The sequence below is a fragment of the Clinocottus analis genome, unplaced genomic scaffold, assembly GCF_023055335.1.
Source record: "Clinocottus analis isolate CAN_PGR_092001 unplaced genomic scaffold, fCliAna1.0.p SCAF_4, whole genome shotgun sequence".
NCBI classification, from domain to species: Eukaryota; Metazoa; Chordata; class Actinopteri; order Perciformes; family Cottidae; genus Clinocottus; species Clinocottus analis.
In genome coordinates, this window is record NW_027176153.1 from 7,209,669 (window position 1) to 7,221,722 (window position 12,054).

A 12,054-nucleotide genomic window follows, 5' to 3' on the forward strand; every position below is an offset into this window, starting at 1 on the left:
TCAAACTACAGGAAGCATCTAGAAATTGCGGTAAAAGCACAAGTGGCGATGTGAAGCTTAACCCCTCCTCCCCCACCCAAAAAAAATCCTGGAAACTGTTTGCACAGGACAAGAAGTCATAGAGTAAGACTCAGTAGAATGATTCAAGGAAGATAAAAGCAGAAAGAAAACATGGCTCCCACACAATAAAGCTGCTCAGGCCTTTATCACTTTGTCCTTCCTGTAAGACTTTGACATATCGTGGAGGCAAAACTCCACAGCGGGTAAAATTTATGTCCTAATTTATTTCCCTTTTTCCCTCCTCTTCTTTCTTCATCTAGCTTGCCGACAGCAGAGGACTACTGCGTGGAGCAGGAAACGTGCAGGGCTGTTCAGTGCAGTTTGTCAGGAAGACCCTCAAGTCCACGAGACACGCAGAGTCTGAGGAAAAATAACAAAGGGTCGCTTCTCATGTTGCGTCTTCGTTTAGTTTGAACGCAACATGTGAATCCTTATGAGAGGCGTCAAGAAATTCCTTTTTTTTTATGTGCTTTGTTTCACACGTTCTTTTTTTCTTTCGACCCTCAGCTGTGTCACTTTACTCACAGTGTTCGGGCCTGTGGGCGTCTCCCTATAGCTCCCGGACACGGGACAGGAAACATGGCCCAGTGTCGGTGATCCTGTTAAGACAATCTCTCCCTTCGCTAAAAATCAGTCCGTCAAAATCACGGCGTGTGCCACAATGTTCCTTTGTCCTCTTCCGTCCTAAGAAGAACGAGGGGGGACTTTTCTCCAGGAGACGGAACCTTCGTCCCCGCCACCGTCCGTCACTTCGAGGTTAAAGGGTGAATTCCATCCCGTCCTTTGGGTCATAGGTCTGTGACTTTGTTTTCTACAGCGGCGGCGATCTGTTGGAGCCTGTAACCGAGCTGCATCTTCTGGGCGGTGGCGTCCTCCTCCAGGGCCGTGATAATCTGACAGAAGATGGAAACCATTAACCGATTTAGACATTTATGGAATCTTGTGCAATTACCTCAATATTGTTATCCATTTATAAATGGAAGTGAGAAGTTAAAGGCATTTGAGCGACATTATGTATGTGTGTGTGTGTATATATATATATATATATATATATATATATATATATATATATATATATATATATATATATATATAAATAATAATTAGCTGTTAGCTAAACCCCTCCCCCAAAAATAAAATTGTCCAGTTATAGCTTGGCAACTGGAACTCTGCACGTAAGATACATCGTGTTGATTTCCCCACGTTGAAGCAGAGTAAGGGAGATGCAATGTCGTTTCCTCGCTTACATTTCATTTAACCAGAGTATTGCTTTGCCCCAACACAGGCCGCATTCCTGGCTGGATTTCTTACGACAGTGTTGGAATCATGGCCAAGAAACAAAGGTCAAGGGTCACAACCATAGACTGTATAGTGGATTTGGTCTTGGTGACGTCACCCTTTGGTTTCTGGACTGCAGATATGAAGCCTCCACTTGGGCTGCTCTGCTGTCAACATTTTATTTGCAGCCACTATGCAGAAGCTACCATATCTGTAATAAGGAGGAGTGACATAGAGACGTTGTATACGAAGCTTGTAGCAGCAGCGAGCTGTCTATCACAGTAGCCCCGCGCTAAAGCATCCTCTGCTTTATGGTCTGTTTGACTCTAAATGACCATAATTTACTAAAAAAACATCATGATGTATTGAAGACGACTTGAAACTCGAGATTGAGACATAAACTCATGTTTACTCAGGGAATACATCAAGAGAGGAGTCATTTTCTATAAAATGCAAGTTTTAATACAACGTTGCATGTCATTTGCTGTGATACCTGCGTTCGTGCACATCACAATGGTACAAGTCGATGCTAAAACGGTATATCGTGCAGCCCTCTCCGCCGTGTGCAAAGTAGATCGGATCAAATCCTGGCTTTAATGGAAACATTAAAAGGTTGACAAGACTGTGTTGTCAACCTACTCGTGAAACTAACGCTAGCTTCATTAACTAGCCGGCCGCAGCTGATCCAATGTGCCATCGACAGTTGAAAAGAAACGACATCGCCAACTACAACGGGGAAACTTTTATCAACCTTTTTCAGAGACCACTTGAACATGAAGTCGAGAAGCATCCAAACCACAGCGCAGCATTTTTTCTTCTTCTTTTTTTGCATTATACTTACTTGATCGTAGTATTTGTTGATGTACTTGTACAGCTCATGTAAAGCCACAAGACTGTTGACCTCGGCAGCGTAATTCTGTTTTATGAGAGGAAAAAAACAGAGGAAACGTCAGGTTGGGCGAGGCTGTTAAAAGCTGCAGTGTTTCTCCTAGGTTTACAGCTTCGGGGGAGGGTGGAGGGTTGGGTGGGGGTGTTACTGCCGTGTAGATCCGATCAATAAAATAGGGCCGTTTAGTTTGTTTGATAACAGAACAAGGTGTAGACCTGTTCTATAGGAAAGAGAACCTTCAATGACTCTTACAATCTGGCGCTATAGAGAACATTACAGAGGGGCGCCTCGCCCCCCTAATATAATGGTAGGGGAAACACTGAGCTTCATCGGTTGCCATTTATTTTATTTCAAACTCTACATCTAGCTCGTCAGGGCGCCTGCCCAGATGGAAACTTCCAGGACCTGAAATGATTCATGTGATCGACCTCTAGCCTCCTTTCACTCGTGCAAAACGGAACAAACAAAGAGCGGGAAACATACGCGAGAGAGTTCGGCCAGAGCCGAGTTCATCTCCTGGTCACTGGCAGAGATGGTCTGACGGATGTCAGCGTAGTACCTGAGAGAGGGAGAGAGAGAGAGAGAGAGAGAGAGAGAGAGAGAGAGAGAGACAGAGAGAGAGAGAGAGAGAGAGAGAGAGAGAGAGAGAGAGAGAGAGAGACAGAGAGAGAGAGAGAGAGACAGAGAGAGAGACAGAGAGAGAGACAGAGACAGAGAGAGAGAGAGAGAGAGAGAGAGATTATGGTTTCAGTAATTCAAACAATGGGAACACCTTCATTATGAAATGTAATGGAGTTCAACACTTTGAGCTCCTTCATGGAAGTATTATAACAGCACATTCTGATGAACAATTAATCAGACACCCCCACCTGCACTATCTGCACTTTCTGGACTACGGACTACTGATTTATCTTTGTATATAAGTATGAGGAGCAAAGTGTAACTGGCGTCAAATTCCATGTATGTGGAATTTTACATGGCCATCAAAGCTGATTCTGATATCATTTATGTTTTTCAGACATTCATCTAAAAACCTGCAATAACAATTTGACTTTGTTACAGATGGGCTGTAATTTGATTATTATGTGTTCATCTCTTCCAACAAACCCTTTCACGTTTCACCCTTTCTGTCGTTATTGTGGTAAAATATTGATTAGAGCAGCTTTAAATATGAGCAGGAAACTGTTGTTTTACGGATGAGCTGTTCATTAAATACATTTCTCTCAAAAGCCGATCAGAGACAATTTGAGGACGTCTGAAAGAGACAGGCGCTAAGCATAGCGTTTCAGACAGAGGGTGAGAAATTTAAACAGTCTGAAAAAAAGCATGTGTGTTTTAAACATTAAAGCATGTTCTAGTAGAGACCCATCAACACAAGTATGAAAATAAAAATGAGCACGATATGTCTCCTTTAACTTAAAAACTAATTTAATGCGATTAAAGGCGAGCTGAAAAGATATATTTCACTCTGTTTGCTCGTCCGTTAACACCGTGCAGTGATGTCAGAGGGTACCGAGTACACTCGGACATCACTGCAGTTGGATAACTTCAAACCACTGGAGCCAGCAATCTTCAGCCAGTGGCGTTGTAATGTAAAGCAGGACGACTCTATCGCATGTCAGTGAGAGGGGGAAACATGAAGAGTACAGAACACGGGTTTCTGCAGCTTTATCCTGTTAGTAATTTAAATAAGACTAGTAAGGCTTATTAAAACAGGCATATTTGTCACATAAGAATCTTGGCAAGTCGAGCTTGAACGCATCACCAATCAGCAGGGTCTGGAGCGCAGCAGACAGGAGCAAGTGTAGCAGTCTGCTCCCAGACCATCCATGCATGGAAGCCTCGCGGGCCGGGTCTCCCCTCTGTCTGGCCCGGACAGATTGTCCTCGGCCTCCCTCCCTCCCTCCAGAATGTTTTTTTATGCCTGGGGTCAGCGGGGCGACCGGCTGCCATATTCTTACCTCTCCACCATCTGCTTGTAGCGCGGGATGTCTCTGGCGTACAGCAACTTGTTGATGGGGGAGTCCTGTGCGAGGAAGACGTACGCATGAACACGCGTCCTGGATGTGTTTATTTGACGGCAGAGCCGCAGCGGAAAAGAATCAAGACATTTCATGGACCATTAAAAGGTGCCTCTAAATGATGAGCTCACCCGTCCCAGCTTGTGGTCGGCGATGGTGCAGGAGTCCATGAAGGTCTGGGCGATGACAGACAGCACGGCGTCCACGTGGTCCGAGGTCTGCACGTCGAAGATGAACTGCGGGTTCTTCAGGATGTTGATCCAGAACCGCAGGGGCAAGCTGAAACAGTGAGCTACTGGTTACGATGAGGAGGAACAAAGCATATTGATATGAAACAGGAGAGCTTTTGATCAAATGACATGATCTCCATTGTCGCCATGTTTATATAATCTAGTTGTATGTTATACTATTATTGTATTCCATATACTATCTCATATATATATATATATATTAGGGCTGGGCAGATTAACGCAGAATTAATCTGGTAATCCTTCAGCGACGTTAACTATTTGATCACGCGTTAACTGCATGTTGTTTTTTTGCATTATTTTTTTTTGCAGTGGGAGGGGCTTATCGCCTTAAATCTCTCCAGACGGCGTCGTTCAGACCTGGGCGTCTTACAGCTCGCCCAGTCCGGCCCGCGTGAGGTCATCACACATGGAAGTGTTTAAATAAGATGCACGCTATAAATGAAATACGGCGACACTGCTTTTACTTTGAAGGCGATTTACGTAGGTGTGCACGTTTCCGTAGCCTCACAAACAGGCAGCGAGCATCAAGTGCTGCAACAGGCGGTCAGTCTACCTGCAGCCTGCGCGTCCAGACTGAAAGTTAATCGCGCATGCGCAAAGCTCCTGACCCCGCGGTCGGATCCACTGTGGCAGAGCACTTTAAGTCAGGATCACTTCTGGATCTTTACTCTTCTCTCAAAAAGGAGATCTTTCCTCACATCGGAACATGTGCAGTGCGCTTGTTCAAGCCAACACAGACTGGACTTTTCTCAGTGAGGAAGAAAAACTGAAAAGCACTTATTGCTTTTGTATGAAGTGAATCAATTGCGTGCGCAACTACATAAATCACCTCCTAAGTAAAAGCAGTGTCACCGTATTTCTTATTTATTTATTTTTCATGTTTGATTGACCTCACGCGGGTCGGACTACTATGTCGGGAGACATGCTGAATAAATCAAGAGAGAAGTCCAGTCATTTTCTCATAGACTTCTACACAACCAGATCCTCCCAAGCGGAGGAGTCGCCTCCTGCTGGTCAGTAGAGAGAATGCATTGACTTCACTCAGCAAAACCGCAGGTTGTCGCCTGGTTTCAACAACATAATTGGTGCTCAATAAAGGAATATCTTAAATAAGAGTTCATGAGCTTTGCTGATATTTGTAGGAACCACCATAGATATATCTGTTATTATAAGTGATTACAAAGTACTACAGCTCTGGCAGTTCAAATCTTTGCAACAAACATGTGTGTCTATAACTTGTGGACACCCAAACCTTTTGGTGAGCCGTCTGCTGCTCGGTTTACCTGTTGGTCTTCCAGATGTGGATGGTCTCGGGGTCCACGATGTTGTGCTGCAGAGCCTGCTCGTCTAGCAGGTCGAAAAAGTATTTGACCGCCAGCGGCACGGGGCGACTGGTGCTGAGGATCGCCGTGAACAGGTCGTCCACGAACTTCTGCAGAGTGCCCTGAGACGGAGGAGCAGAGAGGAGCAGATCTGTTCACAGGTCTGCACTCTTAGAGGTCTCACTCAGTTCCTGTGCACGGTGTCTTTTTAAAATATATTACACCTGCTAGGGGTCATCTGGTTTACCTTCATGGAAAGCAGCCGCGTGAGGTAGATCTCGGGGATGGCCTTGGCCCTTTCGCCGCCCCGCTCCCTCACGCTGCCCCTCCTGTGCTTGGGCAGCTCCGACTCCTCGCCGGCCTTCACCAGATGCCAGAGCCTCACGCCTCCCTCCTCCCCGTCGTCCAGCATGGGGGTCTCTGTTGAGGGGGCACAGCGCTGGGTCAGTACAGCTGGAGGGCCGAGGAACTCTTTAAAAGGTCTAGTCTGGTTCCTGCCCCGCTGACGCTGCCACCCTTGTCCCCGAGCACCACCCCCACAAACGTGTACACGATCATAATATATTTAAATTAGGGCTGGGCAAGTTAATGCGTTATTATCACTCGCCACACAAAGCGGTCAGACTACCAGCAGCTCGCGCTGCGAGCTCCGCGTCTCCGGATTGAACATGAATCACACAAAGCCGCCGCTGATACCTGTCAGCTGTCCTTCACATCTCCACCTCATTCAACCAGACGTCAGTGCACTTGTTCAAGACAACACAGACTGGACTTTTCTCACTGAGGAAGAAAAACTGAACAGAAAACATGAAAAGCATTTATTGCTTTTGTATAAAGTTAATCAATTGCTGGTCTTTAACATCTTTAAGGTACGCAACAGAGTGGTTTGTCCCTCACAGGGAACCTTACTACTGAACAGTACCTGTTCAGAAAAAATAAATAAAAAATATGTATAAACTACATATGTATGTATGTTAACTTGCTGTTGCTGCAAAGTGCTGTTATATTGTTCTAATAACATTACTTTAAAATAAAAGCTGCAATACACTAGTTTTTATTTCATTATTGAATTTGGCGCATAATGTGATTAATCGCTATTTATCGCAGAAAAATCATGCGATTAATCAGTTAATTTTTTTCAACTTTGCCCAGGCCTAATTTAAATTATTATTGAATTATTATTTTTGGATTATTTATTATGATTTTTTTCTCTTTCAATCTACTCAATTGTATTTCATTTGAATATATATCTATATATCAACAGATATATAGATATATCTATATATGTATAGATATATATATATGGATATTTGTGTTGTGTTATACAGTATTTGAGCATCTGAGTAGATTGAAATGTTACTACTTACCCTCATTACACACACACTTCAGTCCAAACCTCCGTTTGTTTTTTGTCAGCGTCTTATTTTATAACTTCTTAGGTTGTATATGTGTTCATATACTTGTCTGGTATTAAGATGAACTCACTTTTCAAACTATCCCAGAAGTCTCAGCATTAAAATAATGTGTTCAATGTTTTTTTGCCTTTTTTCTCTGCAGCTCTTAAAACTAACTCGCCCACTTCCTACATGCAACAGAACAACTGTGGTCAAACAGCGCCCCCTCCTGGCTGTCTATGCTCTATTAAAAGACACTGGCTTGGACACTAGTGACATTTGGACACAGCAGCCGTGCACACATATTTTAAATATGACATGTAGAATGAACTGTTTTTGAATGAAATATCACAATTGTAATCTTAGTTTCTGGGATTTCTAAAGGAAATGTTTGTTACGCATGATGTGTTCGAGGCCTGTCGGAAAGATTCAAATCTGCTCACTGTGACAATTTTTACAGCTGCTGGCTGAGACAAACGGTGTAGTTTTGCCAATTATTTAAAGAAAACATGCTTTCCCCCCCAAAAGGTTTTGAGCTTCAGAGGTTAAATATTATTATATTATATTGAACATAATTATATATTGAACCAACTTTATTCAAAGTCAACGCTGCTCAGTGATCAATGCAACTGTTCAACTGTTTATGAAAGAATACAAAGTGCATTCGGCCAAATCTGCAGTCGCTATATCGACACATTTCAAGCAAATTGTTTGGACAAGTCAACATACTTTGATTTTGTACCCTCTGCTGGTCAAAGTGAAAACTACAGAAGTAATATTTCACAGTAATCTAAAAATGAACATGTGCACATGTTTTGGATGTTTTTGGATGACCTTGGCTGTAAAAGGACCACGGCGACCCTGCAGATGTCCCTCCTCTCTACTTCCTTGTTCTTCCTGGTTATCTGGATCAGGGTGCATGCCCACTACTCATTATATGAATAATTTCTGTCATATTCATTGAATGTGCTGTAACTCTGTTACATTGTTCATCTATTGCTTCTGTCCATCCGGGGAGAGGGATCCTCCTCTGTTGCTCTCCTGAAGGTTTCTTCCTTTTTTTCCCCGATGAAAGTTTTATTTTCAGTTTTTTGGCGAGTTTTTCCTGATCTGATGTGAGGTCCCTGGACAGGGATGTCATGTGGACGGATTGTAAAGCCCTTCGAGACAACTAAACTGAACTGATTATAAGCTGTGTAAATGCTACTTGGCTATGTGACTCATCTGAATACTGCACATGTGCGTGGACACTCACTCTCTCCCGGCATGTAGTCGTGGCTGTCATGGAGGTGGTTCTTGGTGTTCCTGGGGACGAGCGCCACTGTCGCTCCGTCGGGGACCTGCGTCATGACAGCGGTCAAACACTTGCTGCCTCAGGTGTGTATTTCAGTGTGTGTGTGTGTGTGTGTGTGTGTGTGTGAGACTGGCGCTCACCTTGTAGTGCTGCAGTGTATTGAGGCGCTTCCACAAGCCTTGCACTACCGATGTCAGATCCTCATCCGACAAGATCAGGTGACCTGCGACGCCTGAACGCCACTCTGGGAAGCAAAAAGGAACGTTTACGTGACCTTCTGCTTTTTCAACAATACTGTAAATGGAACCAACTCACTGGTAGTTTTGTGATGGCGTACCAACAGTTTGATACTAACAGGAAGCGTGGTGTTGTGAAAGGATGTGGACTCACCGAGGTGTAACGAGTCAATGTGTGGCCTCTGGGAGAAGGAGGTTCCCTTCCAGGTCTGCTCCAGGAGTTTCTCCTTCACTTGAGTGATGGTGTCACAGTCCAGCACTTTGGCCGGCACCGTTGGTGTGGCGACACCTCCGCCGGCGGCTGCAGCAGGCATCACCACGTTGAGGGTCTGGACAGATTAGGATCAGGGTTAGTGTATCAGAAACACTGCCCTGCAGAAGCTTGTGTAAGATTGCTGATGTATGCAGTAGCATGTTCCCAACATGCTACTGCATGCTACTGTTGTTCCCAACATGCTACTGCCACATGGTGTCTGTGTGTGTCCTCACCAGCGTGCGGTACTCCACGTCCTCTCGCAGCAGCCTGTTGTCGTTCAGCGTGTACTTGGCTTTCCCCGTCACGGCGTCCACAGGTCCCTTGTCCACCTGGTGCTTTATGGCTCTGAACAGCATGTAGAACGACTCCCCTGCCGACTCCTGGCCAAGCGGGAAAGACTGAAGGTCATCACTGTCCTACCGCCACAGAACTCCATCAGGAGGCGCTCAGTGACCGTCCTGACCAAGTCCGAGCGCACGGGGTTGAATGCACTCGATTCAATGACGCATGTTTTAAATGTGAAGTGTTTCTAACTATAAAGACGCGTCAAATGTTACTGATTGTTGTGAACAACTTGCAGCAAAGTTTTAGTAGGAAATAGAAACGGTAAAATAGTTATGTTGTGCAAACTTAATTAGTTGGTTTGGTTTGTATTTTCTCACATGTTTTTTCCTGACTGAATCAATACTTTTACTCCAGTCTGTATTCACTGATCAGGAGCCAGGACCTACCCTCAGAAAGGTAAACAGACAGATGGACATCCAGTTTGTCAGAAGCTTCTCAACCACCGATTCCGTTCTGGAAAAAGGTTAAAAAAGAAAAGAAAAGAAAGAAGAAAAGCAAACACACGCGTTATGGATGAATGTGCTGAAGGCCCCTGGATGATCTCCCCGCCCGGCCTCGCCCTCACCTCCTGAGCATCAGCTTGGGGTTCTTGGCCACATACTGTTCCACAAGGTCATTTAGCAGCGTCTTCAGGATGTCCGTGAAGTACTCCAGTTTACCGTGCAGGGCCACGGTCAGCAGGGAGGCCACGTAGGCCCGGTCCCTTGGAGAGAACGTCCGCTGGACCTCCAGAGTGTGAATGAACTGGGGAGACGACGGGGATGAGAAGATGTGGAGATAAACGTCTAGTCTGTGTTACAGGTTCTGTTCTACTGGCCCTAAAGGAGGGGAATATTGATGTGAAGACCTTTCCCCCGATAACAAAGTGCTCTTATTTCATAACCGGCTCCAATTGAGGAAATAAAACCCATCGCGACCTCACTGTCTGACCTTGGTGAGGAAGAGTTTACTGTTGAGCAGATTGGACAGCTGAACCAGCCCTTGCTCCACGGTCTGCCTTCGACTCTCGGGGACATCCAGATCTCGTCTCAGCGGCGACTCCTGATGGCCGGGGAAGAAGATGCGCTCGGCGTACGCCCTGTAATCCAAGATGGGGATCCCTGAACCCACCAAATCACTGGACACGTCCATCATCTCCGTCATCAGGTCTGAAGGAAACGGGGCCGGGGAGGGAATAAGGGCTTCAGTTCGTGTATCACTCCAAATGTCGGGTGTTACTTTCTAAAAGGGAAGAGGGTTGTACCTGTGAACTCCTTCTTACAGCGGTCTCTCACACTGGTCTCCAGGTTCTCCAGCTGGATCTGAACCTTCTTGTAGTCTCTCATGGCCTGTTTGCTCTTCCTCCTGACACACGACAAGGACGCAGACAACATTTAGGTCAAGAGATCAACCAGCACTATGGTGTTAGAAGAAGGAGGTAGAACAAAGAAGCAAGAAGGAGGAAAAAGATAGAAAGAGAAGGAAAAAGAAAGAAGGAAGAAATAAAGGAATGAAGAAGGCAGAGGGATGATAAAGAAAGAAGTAAGAAAATGGAAGAACCAGAAGCTGAGAGGAAAGAAGAAGAAGGATGGAGGAAAAATGCATTTACACAAGTGCCTCATAATAGTTTTACCTCAGCACGCATGCACACAAGTTCTTCAGCTTGATCAGACACTTCAATTGACAGTAGGAAATTTTAGAAAATGGTGACCTGTTGATGGTTTACACTGACTTCCAGACGGCAGCCCGTGAGGTGCTTACCTGTATATGAGGACTATGATGAGCACAATGAGAGCCACTATGGAGGCTCCCACCCCGACTCCCACCTGAGCCTCCAGAGGAAACGTGGACTGGGCCTGGCTGTCGTACTGCACTCTGCCCAGAGAGAAGTTCAGGTTCCCCATTTTCACCTGGAAAACACGATTCAAGATGTTTTTACACAGTGAACAAAAAAAATTAAAGAGACCAAGAGGAACAAGTTTGAATGAAGCACTTTGGTATGAAACACTTTAGCGCTGCTGTTCCTCTCAGATCCTCATTTTCCACAATGTCAACATTTAAATGTTTAAATTAGTGTTAGAGTGCGACGCAGCTTCTTTTTCTGCATGCATTTCATTCAGATTAAGATCAGGCTACACTTACATCATTAGTAACTATTGGTAGAACTATATTCCAGTGGTGGCTGTGTTATTTCCAACTTTTCTATTTCCTTTAACTTCGGAGTGTTGTAAAGTCCAAAAGTCAACCTTTTTTTCATTTTACAAATCCACGACATGTTTTAAATCATGGATAATCTGCTTTAAGCCATATTTTGAAGGCCTTTAGCCTTTTAAAAAACAACACTTTTACTGCAGTTTGCTCTCCTGCTAGCAGAAGACAAAGCTATGTTGCAACTGTGTTAACGGGGAGGACCAGCAGCAATCTGACAGAACCAGAAAAGACATTTACACATTTGTTTCATCATTTCTGTAAGGACACATTCAAACGCTTTATGTTGCACATTTAAACAGAAGCTTCACATGTAAAAGAACATCGGGTCCAGCACCACCAGAGTCCCAGTGGTCTACCTGGATTCCAGGCTCACCGCAGCATTTCCTCACCGTGAACTCGGGCAGCCCGTCCACGCCGTCCTGCTTGCTGCCGGCCGTGACAGAGGGCTGCTGCGCCGGCGGCTCACAGTACAGGTGGTTGTGCGTCAGAGTCTTCACGGAGCACGGCCCCGCCCCGAT

The 12,054-nt window shown here is 45.0% G+C and overlaps 1 protein-coding gene across 1 annotated transcript in view; it reads right to left on the reverse strand.

The window, feature by feature from the left end:
• Window positions 1–702: 702 nt before the first annotated feature.
• Window positions 703–12,054, reverse strand: part of plxnb1a (plexin b1a) — a 66,264-nt gene continuing 54,912 nt past the window's right edge. The window contains exons 22-38 of the mRNA XM_068597339.1: window positions 11,926–12,054; window positions 11,087–11,235; window positions 10,590–10,690; window positions 10,277–10,494; window positions 9,912–10,090; window positions 9,733–9,799; window positions 9,235–9,381; window positions 8,900–9,074; window positions 8,650–8,753; window positions 8,471–8,555; window positions 6,069–6,241; window positions 5,783–5,943; window positions 4,380–4,527; window positions 4,189–4,253; window positions 2,711–2,786; window positions 2,180–2,254; window positions 703–953 (exon numbers count right to left, since the gene is read on the reverse strand). The exon at window positions 11,926–12,054 is cut by the window's right edge and continues 48 nt beyond it. Coding sequence (XP_068453440.1) covers window positions 849–953; window positions 2,180–2,254; window positions 2,711–2,786; window positions 4,189–4,253; window positions 4,380–4,527; window positions 5,783–5,943; window positions 6,069–6,241; window positions 8,471–8,555; window positions 8,650–8,753; window positions 8,900–9,074; window positions 9,235–9,381; window positions 9,733–9,799; window positions 9,912–10,090; window positions 10,277–10,494; window positions 10,590–10,690; window positions 11,087–11,235; window positions 11,926–12,054 — 2,157 coding nt within the window. The 3' untranslated portion in view covers window positions 703–848. The remainder of the gene's footprint in view (window positions 954–2,179; window positions 2,255–2,710; window positions 2,787–4,188; window positions 4,254–4,379; window positions 4,528–5,782; window positions 5,944–6,068; window positions 6,242–8,470; window positions 8,556–8,649; window positions 8,754–8,899; window positions 9,075–9,234; window positions 9,382–9,732; window positions 9,800–9,911; window positions 10,091–10,276; window positions 10,495–10,589; window positions 10,691–11,086; window positions 11,236–11,925) is intronic.